Source organism: Scyliorhinus torazame, chromosome 7 (genome assembly GCF_047496885.1).
Source record: "Scyliorhinus torazame isolate Kashiwa2021f chromosome 7, sScyTor2.1, whole genome shotgun sequence".
NCBI classification, from domain to species: domain Eukaryota; kingdom Metazoa; phylum Chordata; class Chondrichthyes; order Carcharhiniformes; family Scyliorhinidae; genus Scyliorhinus; species Scyliorhinus torazame.
The window spans coordinates 267,500,430-267,527,601 of NC_092713.1; the positions used below are offsets into that span (position 1 = coordinate 267,500,430).

General features: G+C 46.5%; 1 protein-coding gene across 2 annotated transcripts in view; it reads left to right on the forward strand.

Moving 5' to 3' along the window:
* The window catches only part of LOC140427021 (cyclin-dependent kinase-like 3), a 325,265-nt gene that overhangs the window by 242,657 nt on the left and 55,436 nt on the right, over positions 1 to 27,172 (forward strand). For both annotated transcript variants that reach the window (XM_072512424.1, XM_072512425.1), the window contains exon 11: positions 3,633 to 3,795. In XM_072512424.1, coding sequence (XP_072368525.1) covers positions 3,633 to 3,795 — 163 coding nt within the window. The remainder of the gene's footprint in view (positions 1 to 3,632; positions 3,796 to 27,172) is intronic.

The following is a 27,172-nucleotide window of genomic DNA, read 5'->3' on the forward strand; positions in this document are numbered from 1 at the left end:
GTGCTAAGTGTGTGATGATGAGGTGAAGCTATGAATGTTAGGTATCAGTCCTGATTGATAGAGATTGTTGGGAGGTAGTTGAGTGATAGGAGTTTGGCAGATTGAGCAGTGTTTGAGGCTAGTCTGAAATTAGTGGAATATGGCATTTGGCGATTATCTTTTTCAAACTTTTTGTGTCAATGCATCCAAGTCTTCAGCCTTGACGCCTGGCATTGGTGACCACAGTCATCAGCTCCCATTGCTTTTGCAGAGCTTTTCTGGAGGACTTATTTGCCCCCATTAGGTACAGAACATTCTTCTCCTCTGAATTTCCTTGACCATGGCCTCCAGTGCACATTGGAAAATTTTGGAGTGCATTGCCTTCCTTGGCATGGCGCCCTTGTATCCTTCCTATGTCAAAATCAGTTGTGGATTGACTTTCCGCAGCTGCTTCAACCATAATGCACCCCCCTCCCCCCGCCTTAATGGGGTGTAGGCTGGCTTTAAATAGTCCAATGGCTGGTCCTAAACCAGATTAGAAGGCTGGATGGGCATTGGGAAACATTCTTTTTCTTTTAAAAAATGTTCATAGGATTTGGGCAGCACGGTAGCATGGTGGTTAGCACAATTGCTTCACAGCTCCAGAGTCCCAGGTTCGATTCCTGCTTGGGTCACTGTCAGTGCGGAGTCTGCACATTCGCCCCATGTGTGCGTGGGTTTCCTCCGGGTGCTCCGGTTTCCTCCCACAGTCCAAAGATGTGCAGGTTAGGTGGATTGGCCATGATAAATTGCCCTTAGTGTCCAACATTGCCCTTAGTGTTGGGTGGGGTTACTGGGTTATGGGGATAGGGTGGAGGTGTTGATCTTGGGTAGGGTGCTCTTCAAAGAGCCGGTGCAGACTCGATTGGCTGAATGGCCTCCTTCTGCACAGTAAATTCTATGACTTAGGCAGCTAGCAATATTGTATTTACTATTCGTCCAAAGTTACCCTACAAATATGGTGGTCAACCTTCTCCTTAAACAGCTGAAATCCTTTTCTTGGTGGTGCTATCACCAATGATGCTAGACAGGGAATTCCATGATATTCATCCAGTTTCTTACTGAAGGAGTTGTGAGTACAGTTGGACACCTTGAAGTCAACAATACACTGCAATCCTGATTTTATAATGGAGGGAAGGTCATTGATGAAGCAGCTGAAGATAATTGAGCCAAGGATGCTCTCCCAAAGAACTCCTCTGGTAATTCCCTAGGACAATGACCATTAGCCTCCACCAACCACAAGCCTCTTCCTTAGTGTGAGGTATGACTTCAACCACTGGAGGACTTTCAATTCCTTTGACCCCCATTAACCTCAGTTTTGCTAGGGTTCCTTGGTGCAGTCAATGGCAGCGATTGTCACCTCTCCTCTGGTAAGTTCGAGCCGATATGCACATTCTTCGATGTATTTGGGAAAGGATAACTAATGCCTAGCAAGTATAGATATGTTTTAGAATTGAATACTATATGAACATAATCAATTCGGGGCTGGTTTAGCACAGGGCTAAATAGCTGGCTTTTAAAGCAGACCAAGGCAGGCCAGCAGCACGGTTCAATTCCCGTACCAGCCTCCCCGAACAGGCGCCGGAATATGGTGACTAGGGGCTTTTCACAGTAACTTCTTTTGAAGCCTACTTGTGACAATGAGCATTTTCATTTCATTTCATTTCATTTCAATTCTTATTGCTTAAATAAAGTCAATGCTTTAATCCTGATATATTGAAATTAATTTTGAATATAATTATTAGCTCGCTGTTGATGCATTTATTTTGGCATATTCCTGATGCAAGTATTTCTTTAAGAACCAAAGGAAATGAGAAAGTAGGTCATGTGGAAGATAGTTATTCCGTAACTTATTTGTGAACCAAAGCAAGATGAAGAACAACCAGTTCTAAATTATTTCCCTGACCTACAAAGATAATTGAATAAAAACTTCAACTTCTCCACCTAATATATAATCGACATTAATTATCCCTGGAAGGCAGTTTAGCGCAATTGGTTGGGTGGCTAGTGTATGGTTCTGGATAACACCAACAGCACAGGGTTTGATCCTTGTTCCAGCTGAGTTAGGCTTAAGGCCAGCCTCCTCACCCTGTCCAGAGTAAAACTGCAGCAAAAATTGTGGTTCAGCGACCCTTGAATAATCAAGGGTGCGACATGGAGAAGAAGAGTGATCCCTGACAAGTTGCATTTTAGAAGTGACCATAATGTTTCATTGAATAATGATCTATGATTAATCCTAGGTCAAGAATATAAAAACATTCAGTAATTTTTTAAAAACAGCTACACTCAGACAGGGCAGTGTTATGGGCCTATGAAAGCAATGGACTCCAGCCTCAACAGCCATAAATTGGTATTTGAATTGTACCTAAAATTCAACATCAGTGTTCTTTATTGGATGATCTTCAACCATTCTTAGATCCATAGATTAGCGTTACTTTATATAACTATCCTATTATACTATGCTGTTGCATAACAATATCGCAAACAAACCCTTATCCAGGAATAGAACGATTACTGGACACAGAATTGAAATAGCACCACGTTTTTCGAAGAGCAATGTGTCAGGTTTCTACATGCTGTCTCACACAAAGAGGTTTGTAGAACGTTTATTTTGCCATGGTGGGAGTTGGTCCAGAATTACCTAGAACTTGAAATAGATGAAGTAAATACCAGTTACCTCACTACAGCAACCTTAAAGGAGTTATATATTTTTTCTTTCAATGATCATCACTTTTTTTTCTTCTTTTTTTTCCCTTATTCCATTCTAAAGCCAATTACGTGCACTGCAGTCACTTCCACAAATGTCAGACACCCCTGACATCATGTTGTTCTTCATTTGTGAGAACGATGGAAATTCTTGCATGTTATCCAACTCTGAGATCACCCTGTCCTTGTCTGATGTCAACATGCACATTCCAGCATGAGTCATCAGACAGCAAACAGGAGAGGGAACCATGTCTGTGTTTCTTTTCTACCCCCAGTGTTTTGAGCTCAATTGTTGTGATCTGGTTGAAGCAATCAGCTAACTCAGCAAAGATTAGGGATCATTGTCATATCACATGTTGCATTTATCCACTGAAATGTTGGGTGGAATTCAATTTTTCCTTCCACTCCTGTGATCCACTAACTGAGGAATGCAGAACTTTGTGATCAAGATGGAGAACAGTGCGGTGCTAGAAGGTGGCAAAGTACTGGGATATAAATTCATGCCAATAATCCCCAACATTGGTGAGTTCCTATGCTCAGCCGCATCAGTACATGAATGGCCTAAGCCAAAGCCTGTTGTTTTCCCACAGGGAAAGTGTTCTGAGCAGCATTAGTAAAGGTCTGGGAGCAGGTTGCCAGCATTCTGCCTTGAATGTAACATGGGATCAGAAAACATAATTGGGAAAGAAAAAACAGAAAAATAAATGAAATTGTGGGATGGTCACCATTTAAAAAACAATTTTGAAGCTTTAAAAAATTTTGTGTTTATGGAGTTCAAAAGTCTGGCATATCCGGTTACAACCAAATGTATTATTGAATCACAGTGATCTAAACTGGCTAATCTGGTATTTGGAATTTGTGGCAGATCTCACCACTAGCGATGCAGATTTGTTTTTTCTTTGCTTCAGGCTCAAAATGAGGACACTGGCCTTGGCGAGCAACCTGTGCAGGTAGAACAAGAAACAAATGGAAGCAAAAAAAAGCCAAAGATGATTAAGACGGGAAAGGGAGATCTCCATTTTCCAGAGCTCACATCAACTGGCCACCAACTGGAAGTGAAGGGGCTCGAAGGTACAGATTCCCTTATGTAATAGAATATAACGACTTGACCTCAGAACTAACTGGTCATACCACATAAGCTGACTGTGCTGAACGTTGTGCCTGGGAGGGTAGCAGGAGGCAGCAGATACCACCTTTGACAAATCCTACTAGAACCCCTTTACCTACTTTTCTAACATTCTGATAAACAAGATCCTTGCAAAAAGAAAGAGAGGAGATTTGCATTACACTGGAAACCTGGGGCTGGATTCTCCGCACCCCAACGCCGAAATCGCGGCTGGCACCGGGGCGGAGAATCCATTTCCCCGCACGGAATCGGGACTGCTGCCAGTTCCCCAATTCTGCCGTCCCCGATTTTGCGTGCTCCGAAAAGCAGTGTACTCAGAGACTACACCGCGCCGCATATCACCTAGCTGCGGCCATTGCTGGAGGCCCGCTCCGGCTATCTCTGCCCCCGACCGGCCGAAGTCTCGATGGCGTGGACCACTCATGGTCCTGCCGGGCGGGAAACTAGCGTGGCCGCTGCGGACTCAGTCTGCGGCCGCCCTGGTTGGGGGCGGGCCGATCGGAGGGCAGGGGGGTCCTTATACGCCGCCGGGCAATGTTTGGGCGGGCGGTCAGGGTCGAGCTCACGGCCGATCGGGGGGGTGGGGGGGTCTATTTTTAATGTCCAGCTCCGCGGTCTGAGTCCACCATAGAACACGGCTCGACCACTGGAGGCTGCCGGCGTGCGCATGCGTGGCCTCGACCCGGAAGTGTGGGGGCCCGTATCTGCTGCAAAAACTGCTAGTTTTACACCGGGTCCCTGCTAGCCCCCTGCAGTGCTCGGAATATGTGGCCCTTTCACACCTGTTTTACTGGCCTGAAAGTCCACAGTTTTTACGATGGCGTGGGGACATGGTCCCAAAAACAGAGAATCCAGCCCCAGGTCCAGCGGGTTAAGATGAAGGGAATTAATTCACTGCATCATTCAGACCACTTACGGGAAATCTTAATCTAACCCACTCTTTAGGAACTAAATGTTATGTAATGGGTTAAGAGACATTGCAATTAGTTGTCTCATTTATGTTAAGTATCCATTATTTGACACTGATATGTAAAGGGGCTTCAGGTGGCCTCTGTCAGGTGATGTATAGTGAGAGTTTTGTGCAAAGGCTGTTGGAAGGACATAAATGTGTGTTTGTGAAAAAGGAACAGAACTTTAGACTCTTCATATCACAGCAACTAAAATGTCTAACAATTGGTAACAGAGGATGGTTGTGTAAATGTGAAGGGCTGAAAGATGCAACTTTCCAGATCAAACCAAGGAGTGAGTGAGAAAAAAAAAGGGATATATGGCTGAACCGAGGTTAAAGATGGCTGGATATGACTATCCTCCCTTATTTTCTGAAAGGGAATCGTACGACCAATAGAGAAATGCAGTAGTTATGTGGACTAAGGTAACTGCTTTGGGAAAGAGAAAACAAGGTATGGCATTGGCTCTTTCTCTACCATATGGCAGTAAAATCCGAAACAAAGTGCTTTCTGAGCTGGAATTGGAAGAGTTAGACTCAGAAGGAGGTCTGGAGACTTTATTACATTATATGGATAAGATTTATAAGAAAGATGACTTGTTAAGTGCGTATGAAGTATGGTCGGATTTTGATAGGTTCTGGAAAATGGAGGATATCTCCATGGAAGACTATGTAATGGAATTTGGCAGACTATATAAAAGGCTGCAGAAACACAACCTGGAATTTCCACAGTCTGTGTTGGCCTTTAAATTACTTGACTGTGCTAGAGTGAGCAACATGGATAGGCTCCTGGTTTTGACAGGAGTTCAGTTTACTGATAAGGATACCTTATTCGAACAGATGACAAAAGCTTTACAAAAGTTTCTGGGGAAACATTCGATTCCGATGGCTCTGATGACCCAAATAGGTCAGCCTGCAATAAGGCAGAATATGGAAGATACACTACCAACAGGATGGCAAAATCGTATGGCTACGAACAGGGCTCAAGACTATAGAAGGAGACCGAGACAAGGAAATTATGAAGACAGAAACCCAGTTAGAACCTACAAGAGGAAGATGAACCCCAGAAATGCATGGGGCATGATAAATCAATGTTTTCGATGTGACTCTCAATACCATTATGCTTTTAACTGTCCAACTCGTTATGATAGAGTGTTTGAAGCGACACATGACACGGAAGAGTCAGAAGAGGAAAAAGATAGTGACCAGAAATAAGGCATTGTCCTATTGACAAGCGGTTTTACGCCGGTAATGAGGATGTTGGTTGCAGAATCCTTCAACTGTGCTGTATTGGACAGTGGCTGCACATCTACTGTGTGTGGAATTGACTGGTTAAAATGTTACCTGGACTCTTTGAATGCTGAAAATCGTAACAAGGTTAAGGAATTTAAAAGTTCCACAAGTTTCAGGTTTGGGGATGATAATACTCTGAAGTCGCTGAAAAGAGTGGTGATCCCTTGCAATATTGCCGGAGTGAATCATTTCATTAGCACGGATGTTGTATCAAGTGAGATACCTTTGCTTCTGAGCAGACCGTCGATGAAGAAAGCACACATGAAACTGGATATGGAACAGGATAAGGCAACAGTTTTTGGAAAGACGGTGGACTTACAATTTACACAGTCGGGACACTATTGTATTCCATTACTGACAAATAATATTTCAAGTAGAGTGGTTAAGGATGTGTTAATGGCAGGTGAAAATGGGACTTTAGCTGATAAAAAGCTTGTGGTATTAAAACTGCATAGGCAATTTGCACATCCGTCTCCTCGGAGGCTGAAAAATGCATTAAAGGATGCAGGGGTAAGGGATAACGACTATACTAAACTGATAGAACAGGTTAGTGACTGCTGTGAAGTTTGTAGGAAGTACAGAAGGACACCAGCACGACCGATAGTAACCCTACCTTTGGCCAGGGATTTTAATGACATTGTGGCCATGGACCTTTAGATCTGGGATAAAGCAAATAATATATTTATTTTGCATTTTGTAGATTTAGCAACCAGATTTAGTCAATCAACGAATCAGCGAAGTAAAGAAAAGAGAGTAATTCTGGATCAAATCGTGGAAAAATGGATAGGGACAGGAATGGGTCCACTGGCAAAATTCCTTACGGACAATGGGGGAGAATTTGCTAATGATGAGTTTATGGATATGTGTGAAAACATGAATATCAGAGTTATGAATACGGTTGCAGAAAGCCCATTTCGTAATGGTGTCTGTGAAAGAAATCATGCTGTCATCGATGACATGCTTCGGAAAATGTTGGCAGATCGACCAAATTGCAGCCTAAATTCAGCTTTAGCATGGGCAGTACATGCAAAGAATTCATTGCAGATGGTTGGGGGCTATAGTCCTTCTCAATTAGTGTTTTGTAGAAATCGTAAAATTCCGTCCATTTTGGATGACCAACCTCCAGCTTGGGAGGGGACTACAATTAGCTCTGGTTTTGCTGAACATTTAAATGCATTACATCGCAGTAGAAAAGTTTTTTTGGAAGCAGAAGTCTCTGAAAGAATTCGCAGAACTTTAAGACATAACGTACGGCCATCAGATACCATTTTTCAGCAAGGAGGCATGGTATACTATAAGAGAGACAATTCCAATGAATGGAAAGGACCAGGGAAGATCATAGGCATAGATGACAAAACAATTATTTTGCAACATGGTAATCAAACTGTTAGGGTCCATTCATCAAGGATAATGGGTACAGATTACAAATTTTCAAACTTAGACAGAGCAGACAGACATGACGAGGAACCAGAGTCATCTGGTGCGCATGTGTTACAGAACTATGAGGACCAATTAACTGATATAGACAGGGTTTCTGTGGAGGAACACAACACTTCTGATGAATTAGAACAGGCCATTTTTCCGAAAGGGCAACTACCACAAGTTGGTACAAAAGTGACATACTTGCCTGAAGGGTCTAGTCAATGGAAGGATGCAACTGTTATTAGTAGAGCAGGGAAGGCCACTGGAAAGTATAAACATTGGTTGAATGTACAGCATTCAGGGGAAGGAGTCAAGACAATGGATTGGGAAAACGAAGTTCAAAAATGGAGGGCACAGAAACGCAGTGCCAGTTCAGATAGTACATCAGATAGTGAACAGGTCCGCAGGAAAAGGTCGAGAACTATTGAAAGGACATCCCACAGCAGAAGGGAAAGATCATGCAGTAGCAGTACAGAACGAGATACCAAGCGGGAGAGGGGACATAGTTTATCAAGATCTCAGAACATGAGTAAGACTACGAATACTAATAGGAGTAGAAGCCCACATGCACGTGAGATTTTGGTGGCTTCAAATAAATTAGATGAAAAAGTTATCAAAGAAGCTAAAGAGCAAGAATTGCATAGTTGGAGTGAATTTGAGGTAAACACAGAAGTACCGGATAGGGGACAAAGAGCTCTATCCCACAGATGGATTTGCACGGAAAAGATTCTTCCGGATGGAACTTATAAGGCAAAGGCCAAGCTTGTGGCAAGGGGATGTGAAGAAAAATTAGAAGATCAGGATTTAAGGGTAGATTCACCTACAGCAGGAAAGGTTATTTTAAAGAGCTTCTTGGCTCTATTAGCCACAAAGGCATGGGAATGCAAATCTATAGATATAAAAGCTGCCTTTTTGCAGGGGCATCAGCTCCAGAGAGGCATTTTTCTCTGTCCTCCTAAAGAAGCAGCTAACACAGAAGGGGTACTCTGGAAGTTGAACAAATGTGTATATGGATTAAATGATGCATCTAGAGTCTGGTATTTTTCGGTAAGATCAGTTTTGATAATGTTAGGCTGTTGCCAGTTGAAAGCAGATCCTGCAATGTTTTATTGGCACTGTAAAGGAAATCTTTCTGGCATTTTTATGATGCATGTCGATGATTTTTTGTGGGGTGGTACTAGTGATTTTGAAGCTATTGTAATCTCTGGTTTGAGGAAAGAATTCAGGGTTGGAAGTCAGGCTTCCGGTGCATTTAAATATATTGGACTGGAAATTGGACAGACTAAGTTAGGGGCAACTTTACGTCAGCAATCTTATTTGGAAAGCATCAGCCCAATAGCAATTAGTCGTGGCCGAGTTTCACAAAAAGACGCAATGGTTTCAAAGATAGAAAAAGTGCAACTGCGAAGTTTAATTGGGCAACTGAACTGGTTAGGTAGGCAGACTAGACCGGACGTGAGTTTTGATGTCTTAGAATTGAGTACAAAAATGAATGATCCCAAAGTGGAAGACATAATAAGAGCAAATAAAGCGTTGGCCAAACTAAAAATGCAGGAGTGTGTTTTGAAGTTCCTGGTTTTAGGTGACCTTAGGCACTTGAAACTCATAGTTTATCGTGATGCGTCCTACGCAAATTTATGTGATGGGGTTTCAAGCGCAGGAGGTTTTATAATTTTCCTTTTGGGGAACAATGGTAAATGTTGCCCGCTTGTGTGGGAAACAAAGAAAATAAGGAGAGTGGTAAAAAGCACTTTGACTGCTGAGACGTGAAGCTTTGTAGAGGCGGTGGATATGGCCTTTTCTATGAGTATGATATTGACAGAAATTTTGGGATTAGGAGATTTGGGTAATATACCTATTGACTGTCACATTGACAATAAATCCCTGTGGGAAAATGTGCACTCTACAAAAAGTGTCAATGAAAAGAGGTTACGGATAGACATCGCAAGTTTGAAGCAGATGTTGGACAGAGGGGCAATAACAAAAATTAAATGGGTCGACAGGATCTATCAACTGTCAGACTGTTTTACGAAAAGAGGGGCGAGTTCACAGAAACGTATGGATATTGTTAATGAAGGGCGCTTGTTTCTGTGACTGTTTTTTTTTTCTTTCTCGTCCAAACAAAAGAAAAGGGGGGAAATCATGTGTGTGCTTTTTAGTTTGTTGAAATTTTGTTTTCACTAATTTTTTTTTTCTCCAAGGAAGGGGAGACTGTTAAGTAATGTGTTAAGAGACATTGCAATTAGTTGTCTCATTTATGTTAAGTATCCATTAATGGACACTGATATGTAAAGGGGCTTCAGGTGGCCTCTGTTTGGTGATGTATAGTGAGAGTTTTGTGCAAAGGCTGTTGAAAGGAAGTAAATGTGTGTTTGTGAAAATGGAACAGAACTTTAGACTCTTCATATCGCAGCAACTAAAACGTCTAACACTAAACAGGCTTCGGTGTGCTGCCGGATTTGTACCATGCCAATGGAGAGTAGCATTGAGCTGACTTTAACATTGGTATTCCACCCAATCCTGTGGGTTGTCTGTTCAGCATGCAAGGTTAAAATGTCACCCGGGCAGCACGATGGCACAGTGGTTAGCACTGCTGCTTCACGACGCCGAGGACCTGGGCAGCACGGTAGCATTGTGGATAGCACAATTGCTTCACAGATCCAGGGTCCCAGGTTCGATTCCGGCTTGGGTCACTGTCTGTGCGGAGTCTGCATATCCTCCCCGCGTGTGCGTGGGTTTCCTCCGGGTGCTCCGGTTTCCTCCCACAGTCCAAAGATGTGCAGGTTAGGTGGATTGGCCATGATAAATTGCCCTTGGTGTCCAAAATTGGCCTTAGTGTTGGGTGGGGTTGCTGGGTTGTGGGGATAGGGTGGAGGTGTTGATCTTGGGTAGGGTGCTCTTTCCAAGAGCCGGTGCAGACTCAATGGGCCAAATGGCCTCCCTCTGCACTGTAAAAATTCTATGATCTATGACCCAAGTTCGATCCCGGCCCTGGGTCACTGTCCGTGTGACGTTTGCACATTCTCCCCGTGTGTGTGGGTCTCACTCCCACAACCCAAAAAGATGTGCACGGTAGGTGAATTGGCCATGCAAAATTGCCCCTTAATTGGAAAAAAAAGAAATGGGTACTCTAAATTTATCAAAAAAAGATTAAAATGTCCCCCTTTGCATCAACCAGCTCTTTAGGATTTAACATCTAAAAAGAAAGAGGGAAAATGCTGGATAGGGTCCAACAACCGTGCATAATGGTTTTATAAAAATTTGCTTAAGGAATCACCAGCTAAGCCAGCATTTATTTCCCATCCCTAATTGCCCTTGAGAAGGTGGGGGGGTGAGCTGCCTTCTTGAACCATAGTAGCCAATTTACTGTAGGAACACTCACAGTGATGTTAGCGGGGGGAATTCCAGGATTTTGATCCGGCAACAGTGAAGGTACAGTGACATAATAGCAAGTCAGGATGGTGCATGACTTGGGTGGGTAGTTGCAGCTGGTGTTTCCATGCATCTGCTGCCCTTCTCCCTTCTAGGTGGTAGAAGTCACGGGTTTGGGAAGTTATGGCGCACTATTAATTTGTGCCTGTTTGTTCCGTTACAGGCAGTGTGATGATGTGCATAAGCAATCTTGTATACAATAATGTACACGACCTCCAACAACCAGGTGGCAGTGTAAACCTTCCATGTGACTCTGAGCCTATGGGAGTTGGGAGTAAGCCGTGATGATGGATAGACGTATTTTGCAGTAGCTCGAGTATAGTTAGTTAGTGTTACTCGTTTGTTATATATTTATTCCAGTTATCTTTACCATGCAGTTGTTTCATAATAAATTATTTTAAACTAGCCAAGAACTAGATGTTCTGTAGTGCATCATTTACACCGGCCAGACTACAGAACATGACAGGCATGTTATGAGAACCCCAAAGAGTATCACGGAGCTCACCTGACCCACAACCTTTAATAGATTGTGGTATGGGGAGCACACGGCCCACTCTACAGGTGTGGTACGGCAGAAAGGGAAAAGTATTTTTTTAAACAAAACAATGTTTATTTTATGAACTCAAGTTAACCTTTTTAAAACATACAGTGAACATCTTAGCAACCATCAATTCAAATACAACCCCCAAAGAATACAACACTAAGTAATCCTTAATACCTTCCCAAGCAACATCCAGAAGACAGAAGAAACACCTTTTAACAGAAGCACATCAGGTTTACATTCACTACTGAGAACATTTATAATTCTGAATTCACCAAATGATCAAGAGATAGTCTTTTCATGGCAGAGAGAATAGCAGTACACCTGCTTTGTCTGGCTTCAGCTCCAACACTGAAAACGAAACCAAAACAACACAGATACACCCAAGCTTTTCTCAAAGTGAAACTAAAAAGCAGAGCCAGAGCTCAGCTCCACCCACACTCTGAAAGCACTGCAGTAACATGAGCATTCAAACATTTCTTAAGGTGACATTCTCATGACAGGCAGCGTGCAAACTTTTTACTGCATACGCATTATAATGATTGGAGCATCCAGCCAGTACTAAATGTACTGTTGATAGGCTAGTTGCCTAAGTAGGGGGTACAAAATCATGAGTGGCCAGTTTGAGTTCAAGGTAGCCTCTCTTACTTAAAGCCAGACTGTTCCTCTCAAAGGGGAGCTGTCATTTGGCTGAACCATGTGCTGAAATTCATTTCACAAGTGACTTTGACATGGGAAATGTTTAAGAATAGTACTACATGGTAAATAGAAAGATCTAAAGTATGTTGATGCAACTCTGGAGGATTTAGTTTTAGCCCGCGCGTCCAAAACTAAAGCAATATGTTGATTGTTAAACTGGATGTTGTGATTGGGCAGCACTTGCTGAATAATCCTGAATGCATTAATGGCTACCCTAACAACTAAGTTTAGATAATCAGTGAAACTCATACCGTGGCTCATTTACACCTGGTAAAAGTGACATACATTCATAGCCAATGATCCGTTCTCTGCAAACAAAAGGAATTTGTTCAACCCTTGTGCCTTTTTTGAATCACTCGGGAGTTTAGGGAGCCTGTAGTTTCCTGTTGCTCTCTCTTTTGCTATACCTCAGCCAATCAGAGTCGACTTTCCAACCAATCAGCACCCTTTACTCCTGTAGTATAAACTGATACGATTGTTTGATATATCATATCATAGAATTATAGAATTTACAGTGCAGAAGGAGGCCATTCGGCCCATTGAGTCTGCACCAGCCCTTGGAAAGAGCACCTTACCTAAGCCCATGCCTTCACCTTATACCCGTAACCCAGTACCCCACATAACCTTTTGAACACTAAAGGCCACTCCCCTGCAACCCAGCGAATTGATCGTGGCCAATCCACCTAACCCACACATTTTTGGACTGTGGGAGGAAACCGGAGCATCCGGAGGAAACCCACGCACACACGGGGAGAACGTGCAGACTCCACACAGACAGTCATCCACGGCTGGAATTGTACCCGGTTTCCTGGAGCTGTGAGGCAGCAGTGCTAACCACTGTGCCACCGTGCAGCCCACAAGGAAGATGACAGCCTCCGAATGAAAAGTATAATGGCCCCAAGGATCAGTTTTGGGTGGAGTCCTTTTCACTTTCTACAAATGACCAAATTTCTGGGGGAGAAAGGAGCATCAGTTTGTAGATGATATGAAACTTGCCGACGTAGTACATTAGGTAAGGTGCTCTTTCCAAGGGCTGGTGCAGACTCAATGGGCCTAATGGCCTCCTTCTGCACTGTAAATTCTATAATTCTATGATTCGATTCTGCTGCTTCTGAGCAGGTACACTTTGGCCTTCTAATGAGTAGATTGAGATATGGTCATTGGCCCTGCAGTAATTCTGACTCTGGTCTGGCTGGGGAAGCTGCATCAGCCTTCTCACCAGGTGAGAACATTGGAAAGAGGAAATATTCCAGAAGAGCCTATATATGGGCATTTTGTTTTGGCTGAAAAGAGAGATATATTGCCAAAGCTTTTCGTCTTGCACTCATCATGACAAATGCAAAAATGCCAAATACCAAACAATCATATCAGTTTATACTACAGGAGTAAAGGGTGCCGATTGGTTGGCAAGTCGACTCTGATTGGCTGAGGTGTTGCCAAGGAGATAGTTACATGTCTTCAGAGTGACCTGGGTGGGCAAGTAAAATGAGCAGAAGCAAAGCAGATGAAGTTCAATGTGGAGAAACATTCAGGATGAATGGCAACTGGCAAGATTTTGAAAAGTGTGGATGAACAGAGAGACATTGATGTCCATATGCACAAATCCACAAAGGTGGCACGACTAGTTGATAAGGTGGTCAAAAAAGCATATTGCGCTACAGAAGGCACCTCACCTAAAAACATTACAACACTACTCACTGACATCCTACCTTTTTTCAGGACAAGGTGGACAAAAACCACATGTACCAGGCAGAGGACTGCTTCACCTGTACTGACTGAACCCTTTGGGAGGAGACAGTGCTCCACATCACAGGGCTGGTTGTGACTGAGATTGTTGCATCCAACATTGCCAAGAATGTTCAGGATGATGATATGAACCTGCCTTCGGCCCCTCTCCAAATATCACTTCACCCTCATCCTGCTACCTGGTAGGAAGTGCAAGCTGCAGATGATGTGACCATGGACCTCTTGCTTTCCACTCCACCCTCACTTCACTTAATTCATCTGCACTTCTGCTTTGAGATACCGAAGAACCGTGCCACTTGGCCAGACAATGTAGCGCCACCATGAAGGGTGCAATAAAGCATACATTTGATGAAGAAGCGCCATCACTTGACCTGACAATTGTAATCACTAGTTCAGATACAGGCACTGTGTGAGCTTTAGACGGTAATGTGGAGTTGAGATCAGCATATGGTGAGTTACCGGGCATGAGCCAGGTGGGAGATAAGGACAGTTCTTTTGCCAACTCATCAGAGGTTGAGGTTACAGATGGCTTCTGCAACAGGGGACTCAGATGAAGACTTTGATGAGGCAGTTTACAGAAGAACTCTGATGAGAAAACACACAAATATGTTTGGTCACTGGTAGGTCTGCCACAGAGTCTCTTGCCATTGATAAAGTGCGTGGAGGAGTCCAGCTCCAGCTTGACACAGGGCTTTGGACAGACATGAAGCCCTCCTTTGTAGCAAGAAAGTGGTGGCTAACTCCAAGATACCACTGTGGACCTATGCCATGATGCAGCATCTAGTAGTCAATATCTCAGTTTTCTCTCAGGTCATGAAGTAGGCTAGTAGCCTTCTCAACCTTGCCCCTTGCCTGAGGTGTGGTGATCCTCGGGTTAAATCAACACCAGTCAGCTCTCCCCCGCAAAGGGGAAAGCAGCCTCTGGTCACCTGGGATTATGGTGACTTTACTTACTTTACTTTCTCTGTGGCACAGGCAGAAGCCACCAAATGCCTCATTGGGTTGGATTCTCTGGTTCCCCTAGCCACGTGTTTCTTGGTGGTGGCAGGGTTCTCTACTCCCGTCGCTTGTCACTAGGATTTCCCACTGAATCCACCCCATGCCATCGGACGACCCTCGGGTAGGGTGCGTTTCAGGCAGGAACAGAGAGTCCCACAGCTCAGAGGAATTGAAGTCTGATATCCACTCATGAACAGCTCGTCCGGAGAAAAGGGATCCCAGTCTTTCCCTCCCTTCCTCCTTCCTCTTCCTGCACCAACAACACTAGAGTCAAGTTTCACGCATTTCAGATCGATTTTTCATTTTATTTAAGGTTGCGTTGGTTGAAGAAAAAATGTAGAATTTCTGAATAAAATACATGCAAATCATCCGTGTTCCATATTGACCTCACCATGGTGTTTCTTTTTAAATGTTTTAAATCTTGCATGGATGCAAGTGTCAATGGCAAGGCCAGTATTTGGTGCTCTCCATAATTGTTCTTGGTGGCAAATGTCCTTCTTGAACCGCAACCCTGCAGTCCATGTGGTGCAGGTACTCCCACAGTTCTGTTGAGAGTTCCAGGATTTTGACTTTGCAACAGTGAAGGCACAGCGATATATTTCCAATTCAGGATATTGTGTGGCTTGGTGGTGGTGTTGCCATGTACTGCTGCCCTTCGAGGTGATAAAGGAGAGTTTAGAAGGTACTGTCTAAGGAAACGTGCCGCGTTGCTGCAGTGCATCTTGTATATTGTACGTGCTATGTGCTTGTGGTGGAGGGAGTGAACGTTTAAGGTGGTGGAATGGGATGCTGATCAAACAGGCTGCTTCTGCAGAATTTCCAGCCTCTGACCTACTCTTGTAGCCATAGTATTTATGTGGCTGGTCCAGTTATGTTTCTGGTCAATGATAACTCTCCAGGATGTTAATGGTTAATTAATTTAGCAATAACAACGCCATTGAATATCATGGGGGGGGGAGATTTGATTCTCTCTTTTTATAGATGGTCATTGCCTAGCATTTGAGTGATGCTAATATTACTTGCCACTTATCACCCCAAGTGTGAATGTTGTGCAGGTCTAGCTGCATGAGGACACGGACAGCTATGAAGAGTCACAAATGGCACTGAACACAATGCAATCATCAGCAAACATTTCCACTTCTGATCTTTTGTTGGAAAGGGGGTCATTGATGAAACAACTGAAGATGGTTGGGTCAAGGACACTATCCTCAGGAACTACTGCAGTGATTTCTTGGGACTGAGATGTTTGGCCTCCATCAACCACAGTAATCTTTCTTTGTGCTAGATATGACTCCAACCAGCGGAGAGTTTCCGCTGATTACTATTGACTTAAATTTTGCCAGGGGTCCTTGATATCACACTCAGTCAAATGCAACCATTATGTCAGGGGGGGTCTCACGTCACCTGCTGAATTCAACACGTTCATATTTGCACAAAGACTATAATAAGGTCTGTAGCAAAATGACGCTGACAGAACCCAAACATAGCATCAGTGAGCAGGTTTTTGTTGTATAAGTGCTGCTTGAAGACCCCTTCCATCACTTTGCTGATGACGGGGTGATAATTGGCCAGATTAGATTTGTCCTGCTTTTTGTGTGCAGGACATATTTGAGCAACGTTCCACATTATAGGGTGGATGCTGTGTTGCAGCTGAACTGGAATAGCTTTAGTAAGTGCACGGCTAGTTCAGGAGCTCAAGTCTCCACTACCACTGTTATGATGTTGTCAGGGTCTAGAACCTTTGCTGTATCCTGTGCCGTCCAGCAAAATTATCTTGATATCACGTGGAGTGAATAAAATTAGCTAAAGACTGTAATGCTGGGGTATTCAGGAGGAGGCCGAGATTCATCATCCACTTGGCTGAGGTTGGTTGCCTTTTGCACTGAAACAGAAAGAGTTGGAAAGTGTCTGCAGGTATTTCCAGTACTATCTGTTTCTATTTCAGATTTCCAGCATAAGCACTGTCGAGGGCAGCACGGTAGCACACGTGGCTAGCACTGTGGCTTCACAGCGCCAGGGTCCCAGCTTCGATTCCCCGCTGGGTCACTGTCTGTGCGGAGTCTGCACGTTCTCCCCGTGTCTGCGTGGGTTTCCTCTGGGTGCTCCAGTTTCCTCCCACAGTCCAAAGACGTGCAGGTTAGGTGGATTGGCCATGCTAAATTGCCCTTAGTGTCCAAAAAAAAGGTTAGGAGGGGTTATTGGTTACGGGAATAGGGTGAAAGTGAGGGCTTAAGTGGGTCGGTGCAGACTCGATGGGCCGAATGACCTCCTTCTGCACTGTATATTCTATGTATCTATGTTTTGCTTTTATTGTGCTTTTGTCTTTTGTACTGATGTGCTGGGTTCACCGTCTTTCTGTCCACTTGTTGGGGTTTGATAAATGTCAGCCTGGGACTTATACTTCAGGGGCTGGTTTAGCACAGGGCTAAAGAGCTGGCTTTTAAAGCAGACCAAGGCAGGCCAGCAGCACGGTTCAATTCCCGTACCAGCCTCCAAACAGGCGCCGGAATGTGGCGACTAGGGGCTTGTCACAGTAACTTCATTTGAAGCTTACTTGTAACAATAAGCGATTTTCATTCCATTTCATTTTTCAACTTCAGGGGTTTTCCTCAAATGCTGTACACATGCATGGAACCTACACTCACGCTCAGATAAATCCTGTGCCTGCTCATCCTCAGGTACCTGGCGGCATATAAGTAAAGTAAGAATAGTTTGTAATCCTATTCAGTTCATTCAGTAAGGAGAAGTCTCAGCCAATCATCACAGGTCATCAGAAACCAGTGGCAAATCACACATTTGTCTTGTTAAGATGTGATAATTCCCCTGAAACCATTGGAGTTATGCATTTATATATAGGCCAGAGGAACTCTGGATGATCAGCATCTAAGATTTTATGTAAATATTAAAATTCAGCAACGTTGCAATTTAGCATATTAAAATATGTGGGCGGCATGATGGTTAGCACTGCTGCCTCACAGCTCCAGAGACATGGATTCAATACCAGCCTCGGGTGACTAACTGTGTGGAGTTTGCACTTTCCCACCGTGCCTGAGTGGGTTTCCTCCGGGTGCTCCGGTTTCCTCCCACAGTCCAAAGATGTTCAGGTTAGGTGGATTGAGCGTGCTAAATTGCCCCTTAGTGTCCAAAAAATGTGAGATGGGGTTAGTGGGTTATAGGGATAGGGTGAAGGTGTAGAGTTAAGTCTTTCCAAGGGCTGGTGCAGACTTGATGGGCCAAATGGCCTCCTTCTGCATTGTAAGGGTTCTATAATTCTATGATTCTATGAAAACATGCTGTTTTTAAATCTTCTCAGGAGGGATAGTGACAGCGTTCCCTCACTCCTGCTCATGGCTCCAGTTCCAGTTTTAATAAACCAGCTTAGCAACTTTAAGCTGAAGCCGCATTCTAGTGAGATGCCAAAGAGCATGTGAGGAGATATTTATATAACTGTCAATACCGACAATGGATTTCTATTCACCGTGCACTCAATATCAATTACTAAGTCCCTGGCAGAGTGGGGTACATTCTAGGTCATAGAGAAGGAGGGCTCGCAGGCGAGAATAGCACGAGATGCCCAGGCCACAAGGGAACAAGGATTTCCTCTGTTTACCCACACCGACACCACACCAGTCTGTCAGGAAATGCAAATAACAGTGAGAAAAGTCATGAATACAGATCAAAAAAAGTTGCATAATTCATTTTAGCAAAGTAGCCTTTCTTAAATTAAAATAATGTCTGTAATTAAATAGATTTTTTGTGCTCATTGTAATTTTGAGCCAGACAACAGCTTTTGCTTTCAATAATAAATATATATGCAAACTATCAAGGTTTCACAGAAACAGTCAGCATTTCTGTGGCCGTGTCAGCATAAATAACTGCTGCCTCAAAGGTATGTCATGGGAGTGTCCCTTTAAGAAATGTTTTTGTCTTATCACAGGGCTTCAGTGATGTCATTGTGTGGGTGGAGCTGGTCTGTGGCTCTGGGAGTTGTGAGTTTTTGCTTTCGTTTTCACATTTGGCTGCTGTACTCAGAAAGAGAAGTATCTTGGCCTGTCTTTCTATCTTCAGTTTAAAAGCTGTTTCCAGATTACTTGATAACTTAAAATAAATAATTGCTTTCTAGAAGGAATTCAAACCTGCTGTTTTGGAAAGGAAACAAGAGCATCCAAACCAGGTCTTGAGTGCTGTGTGCTGGGCCACACCTTTGAAAAGGGGTTTATGGTTTATGGGATCTTGTTATTAAATTGGAACAGTTAAAGGGGGGATTTTTTTAAGGGTGATACATAGATCACTGTAGCTGTGTGGGGTATTTATGGTTGTAGTTGATAAAAATGCCTACTGTGTGTGTTTATAAAAATGTTAACTAAATTCAGAGAATGAAGCTTGTTTTTGATTAAAAGTTCTTAAGGCCTCTGTTGAATAACACCTGAAAGGCAGGCCCTTGCACTGCTCGTAACCAAAATCAATAAACAGTTGTAGGTCAGGTGAACTCTATGATATACTTTGGAATTTCCTAAACCCTGGCCCATAACAGGTAGAATCTCGTTGATTCTGTATATTGAAAAACGTGCCATACAGAGGCAAAAACCACAATTTGCAAAAGGGGACCGACCATCTTAATAAATGAATCTTGTGCCTTTGGTCTCACATTACTCACCCAGATATTTCCAAATTCAGCATTGCGGAAAATGCACATTAGTACACTTCAGCTTTTCCCTGCGTGACTATTTAGGTACGCCTGCAGCTGAAGACAGAACAAATCTACAGGTGGAATGTACGGCTTTATTACGGCCGAATTGGGACCATAAACCTTTCAAAATTCTATTGATTTCATAGAATTATAGAATTTACAGTGCAGAAGGAGGCCATTCAGTCCATCGAGTCTGCACCGGCTCTTAGAAAGAGCACCCTACTTAAGCCCACAACTCCACCCTATCCCCGTAACCCAGCAACCCCATCTAACCTAAGGGCAATTTAGCATGGCCAATCCACCTGACATGCACATCTTTGGACTGTGGGAGGAAACCGGAGCACCCGGAGGAAACCCACGCAGACGCGGGAAGAACGTGCAGACTCCGCACAGACAGTGACCCAAGCAGGAATCGAACCTGGGAGCCTGGCGCTGTGAAGTCATAGTGCTAACCATTATGCTACCGTGCTGCAAAATTCCATCCAATGCCATATTGCATTTCCAGTGTAACTCCTTTTGTTCAAATGAGAAGAGTTTTGATTCTGAGAGAAAAATGGGTGGAATTGCAGAATGTGGTGATTTCAGCTATTGCGGACACAGAAACTGGTTACCTTTCAAGCTACATTCTGTAACTGGCTAGTGGGCAGCATTCCCCGATGGCCTGAGCAATTCCTGGACTGGAGTGTAGGATACACCTAGAAAAATAAAGTAAGTTCAGCGTCGCTGCAACTAAAAAGTCAAATACTTATCCTTTTTAATATTAAGGTTGCTAAACAAGCCACTGAAGGGACACAGAAACAGCTGCCTCATATTAATGGGGAGGTGGGGAGGGTGCAGGTTAGCATGATCAGGCTGGTGACATGGAGGTTCTGTCAATCTTAACGGCAGAGCCACTTTTATATATCCTGCTGCCAAATTCCACCTGGTAGCTGATCAAATTGACAGCGCACCCAATGGCTGGGAGCACACACAAGCAGCAGGAGACCAGAACCGGGGACCTGCAGGGGTCGTCCCGCGGCAGTTACTGGGGGTCTTGGCACGATCTGACGCAGGGGTGGATATGGCTTGCCATGATTGGCACGAGTGGCGAGCCCGGTGTAAACATGCCCAAGGCATCCTTGTGAAGTCCAGAGGAGCACTCATGCCGTCCTTATCCACGTATCTTCCAGGTCTCGCCAGGGCAAGGATACATTTTGCCCCACATCCGCATCTCTGAGTCGGCCTCATCTCAAAATTACAGATCGGGTCCTGGTGACAATCTGATCCAAATTGCATATCTAAAGCAAGAGCCTGCATCCTTCCTGCAGGTGTCCTGTTCACCTGTTTGCATGTACAGATAATACAGGAACATGCCGGGAGCAAAGTGAGACTGAAGTGGGTAAGTGACTTCAGTGCCCACCCAACAAATACCTGCCATTTTGGGCATTTAAAATCAGGGCCAACGTTTCTGAATTGCGCAAAATGTGTTTTTGACTGAGAACCTGCTCAATTGACTTAGACAGACACAAGAAAACACACACTGTTTATTGTAACTCTATTTTACTTGGATATTACAATTATCAAAATCAATTACATGGAATATGACTCAGAACTACAGCTGCATTTTAGATATTAACCACACTAGTGAAGGTGTCTGACCAGGCTAGGATCACTCGGTGTGGATGTCTCCTTCTCGCTGAGCTCTGAACTCACAGAGTTCCTTCTCTGAGGTGGTTGCTCCTAGGTTGTCGCTGATGATATGTTCCTTCTTTGATCCAGGTTCTGCTCGGGCTGAGACATGATAGGCACAAGCACGTGACCGGAGTCCTATTGTCTCATCGAGACTTAAATTAATGAATAGAAATAAACAGGATTCTCCTGTTTGGGCAGGATGATTTAATCAAGATCCATTCTTCTCTGAAACGCTCGTGTCTGACCAGTTATTAGCCCATTATGGAGTCTGATGGCCTCTTTGTTTATCACTCTTTCTGTTGCAAAGTTGATCTTTACTGCCTCAAAGTTAATTATATATTCATAGCATGGTCTTTTGTCCTTTTGTGTTAACGTGATAACTACTGCAACTGGGTAAACGTAAAATTCTGTTTAGTGACAATGGGTTTCTGTGCTGACTTGAGTGGTCTGGTTGATAGCCAATATCGATTCCAGCCAGGGCCCTATTTGGTAGTTCCTGTTTTAGGCCTATATGTCAGCATGTCCCTAGTACCACAGTGCCTATTTCTTGACTTAGTAAATCGTAATCTTGAAAACAAAGAAAAGTATATTCATTATGTACAGTATTCCAGAATTGAATACTAAGCTGCAATTACTCAGCATTACAACCCACACAGTTCTTCATAGAATCATAGAATTTACAGTGCAGAAGGAGGCCATTCGGCCCATCGAGTCTGCACCAGCTCTTGGAAAGAGCACCCTACCCAAGGTCAACACCTCCACCCTATCCCCATAACCCAGTAACCCCACCCAACACTAAGGGCAATTTTGGACACTAAGGGCAATTTTAGCATGGCCAATCCACCTAACCTGCACATCTTTGGACTGTGGGAGGAAACCGGAGCACCCGGAGGAAACCCACGCACACACGGGGAGGATGTGCAGACTCCGCACAGACAGTGACCCAAGCCGGAATCGAACCTGGGACCCTGGAGCTGTGAAGCAATTGTGCTATCCACAATGCTACCATGCTGCCCCACGTTCTTACAACGTTTCTTTCTGGTAAGAGGTTAGAGCTGCAGATAAATTACATATCATTATGGTCATCTGAGAGCTCAAAACAATAGAGGCTAAATTCAACATTGTGCTCGGAGATCATTGTGAAAAACGACTGATGTTTCATATCATATGTCAACCTTATTAGTTAATTTTAATGGAAACAGCAGAATGTATCAAATATTAGAATTTACAAAGTGCATGTCGACAGCGCTAAATGCACATCGCATAATGTCTCCTTGATAGGTGTTTCGGTGATGCCGACTTGGCCGGACTGCTGGACACGGTGGAGTTGTGACGGGACACCCGGGGCTGGATTCTCCGATTCCCTATGCCGAAATCGCGTTCGGCAACGGGGTCGAGAATCCCCGATGATGCCGAAATCAGGGCGGCGCCGCTTTCGCGATGCTCCGCCCCCTGAAAAGCGGCGTATTTATCCACGGCCTCCGTACATTGGCTGAGTCCCGCCCCCTGATGCTCCGACCCTGACCGGTCGACTTCCCGATGGCATGGGTCGCGTGTGGTCTCACCCACCAGAAACTCAGCGTGGTGGCTGCAGACTTAGTCCAGCGCCGCCACAGTCAGTAGAGGGCGATCCGCGGACAGGGGTGGACATATTCGGGGCTGGGGGCACTGTGGTGGGACGGTCCAGGGCACGCGAGCTGGCCGAGTGGGGGGGGGGGCACTATTTCGTGGGCTGGGTCCGTGCCATGAAGCAAGGCGCCGCCACTGCAGGGCACCCGCATGCATGGCCACGGACCCGGCAATTCTCCAGGCCATATCGGCAGCTATAGCCGGGTGCTCTACGCTGCCTCCCTGCTAGACCCCAGCAAAACAGGGAATCAGTGGCCATTTTGCGCTAGTTTTCCTGGCCGTTCCCACGTGGGGACAAAGTCTCCAAATCGGGGAATCCAGCCCCCTGTTCCCTGAGGGGGTCACAGGGTCAGCCATGGTCAGCTGGTGCCGCCTGGGAGGCAGCCGCAGTGGTAGCGGTCGTCAGCTTGGGAGCGTAACCAGGAGGACCACCATCCAGTGCCGTAAGAAGCTCAACAACCTCCACTGGGGTGCACGGGTGAGTTGGCAGCCCCCTGGCATCGGTCCCACCTACCACCCCGAGACCTGCCCCGCCGCAATGAGCAGGCGGTTGGCACCGCGCACCCCCCCACCCCCAGCACAATGCCATGCCTGTGCCCCAGCACACCCTGGCACCCAACAGTACAACCACCCATGCCCAGTAGTGGTGCAAACACATGTCTCCCACCATAGCACTCCGAGCCCCATGTGATGTAGGAACATGTGGCTCACAATGCCCTCTCTTTGTCCCTGCAGGAGCAGTTGGCACACAATAAGTGGGAAAGGGCCCAGACACACGGCGGGGTGCCGGACATCAGAGTCCTCACCCTCTATGAGGAACGAGCCCTGGAAGTCACGGTGGTGACCGAGGAGAGAGTGGTCACCGACATCGAGCTTGACCTGTGCCGTAGAGGTGAGGACCCACCGGTCCCCACCTAGAAGACCTGTTTAAAGTGAGTTTTGCATGTCAGACAAAATGATCCCTCCCTCTCACTGACCCAGCAGGATTCTCCAACCCCCTGCCGGGTCGGAGAATCCTCGGGGGGCGGCGCGAATCCCACCCCGCCACCCCGACGCCCTCTGCCGTATTCTCCGCCGCCGGTTTTCAGGCGAGGACAAGGTTCAAGTCACGCCAGTCGGGGGCCGTTGGTAGCGGCCCCCCCCAGCAATTCTCGCCATCGATGCATCACACCTACCGTCCCCATCTTCCACCGGCACAGAGACACACACCTCGATGGGCGAAATTAGTGGGCAGGGTTCTGGGGCATGATCTGGTGAGCACCATACAGTTGCCAATGCACTTCAGGTGGAGGCAGGAATGTCCAGGGGAGACAGCAGTCGGAGGTCTGGGGCCCAGTCAGATGCCGAGCCTCTGGACCAGGTTACCCCAGAGCTGATACAGATGCTAGGGTGCAGCCATGAGATTCAAGGGGGGATGACAGCAACACTCCAGCAGGTTCGTAGCTGATTGGAGGAGTCCGAAATGCTATGGGCATAGCCAATGGTGCCGGCAATGCGTGGCACCAAAGTCAACACTGCTAGAGGGACGACCGCAGAGAAAAGTCTGCAGCAAGACATCAGCACCATGAGTGGCAGTGTCCAAGGCATTGTTCAGTCAGAGACCGCCATGGCTGAGCGCATCAAGAGCATGTCTCAGTCACTGGGGGACGAGGCCCAGGCGAATGTGGACCTTGCCGAGGCACAGCAGAGCATGTTCCTATTGCAGGTGAACAATGCTGAGGCACTTTAGAGCGTGTCCAAGTCACTGAGGAATGTGTCAAATGGAAATTGCCGAGGCACTCCAGTGCATGGCCCAGTCACAGAGGAGCATTGCTGAGGACGTCGGCAGATGGTGCAGACAATGGGGAGCCGCCAGGGCTGGCAGTGCCAGATGATGCAAGGGCCTCTGGAACTCCATCCCACAGTGACTCCCAGGGACCTTCAGGCACCGTCCGGAGCACCAGAGGACGACTTTGCGCTTTCCAACAGGAGACAATGGTGATCTCCAGCTCTCCCGTATTCCCCCCTCCTGACAACGGCGCATCTTGAGGTCAGAGGGCGGAACAGGGTGGCACCAGCAAGTCGGCCAGGGCCCTCTGGCCCCAGGCCCTCCAGAGGACACATACGAGGGGCATCAGAAGTCACAGGGCAAGCTGCCTCCCTTCTGATGTGCATCCTGGGGACACACCTAGACATAGCAGTAGAGTATGCAGGGCTAAGAAGATACTGGATCACTGAGAGCGCACTGGGAGGGGGGAGGCAGGGCGGCACCATTGGTAGCTAGGAACAGTTAGGGTTTTGATTGTACACCATTAAAACACATTACACCCAAGACATGTGAAACCGCTCTCCCCCGGCCCCAGCCCCCGAGGCGCAGTGGCCCTAGATCTGGGGGCCCCTGAAGTGGGCGAGAATGAAGGCCTCCCTGGTCCTTGAGCAGGCCACCTGTCCTCCAACCACCTCTGTCTTGTCTGAGGATTCTATATATGGGTGGCACGGTAGCACAGTGGTTAGCACTGTTGCTTCACAGCTCCAGGGACCCAGGTTCAATTCCGGACTTGGGTCATTGGCTGGGCGGAGTTTGCATGTTCTCCCCGTGTCTGCGTGTGTTTCCTCCGGGCGTGCCAGTTTCCTCCCATTCTGTTAGGTGAATTGGACATTCTTAATTCTCACTCAGTGTACCCGAGCAGGCACCAGGGTGTGCCAACTAGGGGATTTTCACAGTAATTTCATTGCAGTGTGGTGCACTATCAATTACGACGAGACGAGAGTAGAGAGTAATCGAGGCTTTATTACGCAGATATGTGTGGCCTCCTACAGCTGCTGCCAAAATGGCTGCAGCTCGGTGAGCACACACATTTATACTCCGCTTCCTGGGTGGAGCCAGCAGGCAGGGATCTACCCCCGTACCTGTAATACAGGAGTCTTACTGTATTACATCTCATACGGTAATGCCTGGTTGAGAGTGGCGGCGAGAGCGACGTCTGATGCATCGCTCTCAACTTGAAAGGGGAGGGTCTCATCGACCACGTGCATCGCGGCCTTGGCAATGTCGGCCTTGATACGGTTGAAGGCCTGGTGAGCCTCAGCCGTCAGGGGGAAAACTGTGGAGTGAATGAGTGGGCGGGCCTTGTCCGCATAATTAGGGACCCGATGGGCATAGTATGAAAAGAACCCCAGGCATCGTTTGAGGACCTTGGGGCAGTGGGGGAGGGGGAGTTCCATGAGGGGGAGCATGCGATCGGGGTCGGACCCGAGGACTCCATTTTGCACCACATAGCCAAGGATGGCTAAGCAATTAGTGCTGAACATGCACTTCTCCTTATTATACGTTTGGTCAGGAGTTTGGCGGCGTGGAGAAATTTGAAAAGGTTAGCGTCGTGGTCCTGCTGGTCATGGCCGCAGATGGTGACGTTAAAGATGGCGGCGCCCACGGGCCGCACGAGGTCTGATGGGGGAAGATGGCGGCGCCCACGGGCCGCACGAGGTCTGATGGGGGGAAGATGGCGGCGCCCACGGGCCGCACAAGGTATGATGAGGGGAAGATGACGGCGCCCACGGGCCGCACGTGGGTTGCGGCGGCAAAAATGGCGGCGCCCCCGGGTCGCACGTGGGAGGTGCAGGAACAATGGGGCTGGTTACAGTGCCGATCGACCGGGCCTGGCACACCGCAGCGAAATGTCCTTTCTTCCCGCAGGCCTTGCAGAGTGCCCTCCGCGCCGGGCAGCGCTGGTGGGGGTGTTTTGTCTGCCCGCAGAAGGAGCACTTGGGCCCCCCGGGGTTGGCTGGCTGCCGCGCGGCGCAGGCTTGGGGTTGGCTGGGGGCGATCGCTGGTGGGGCCCAGGTGGGGGTCGCCGTGCGGTCGGGGGCGTACGCTTGCACATTGCGGGAGGCGACTGTTAGCGAGGTCACGAGTTTCTTGATCACCGCAAAGTCGAGCGTTACCCCTTCTAAGAGGCGCTGGCGGATGTAGGCCGACCCTAGGCCCATAACGAAAGCGTCCCTGATTAAGAGTTCGGAATGCTGAACGGCTGAAACTGCCTGGCAATCGCAGTTCCTCGCCAGGGCGTGCAGGGACGCCAGAAATCTTCAAATTACTCACCGGGGAGTGGGTGCCGCGTGGACAGGAGGTGCCTGGCGTAGAGTTTGTTGATCGGCCGTGTGTAGTTCTCTTTCAGAAGCACCATGGCCTCAGTGTAGTTGGGCGCGTCCCGGATAAGCGGAAAAATATCGGAGCTCAACCGTGTGTACAGGATCTGTAGTTTCTGTGCCTCT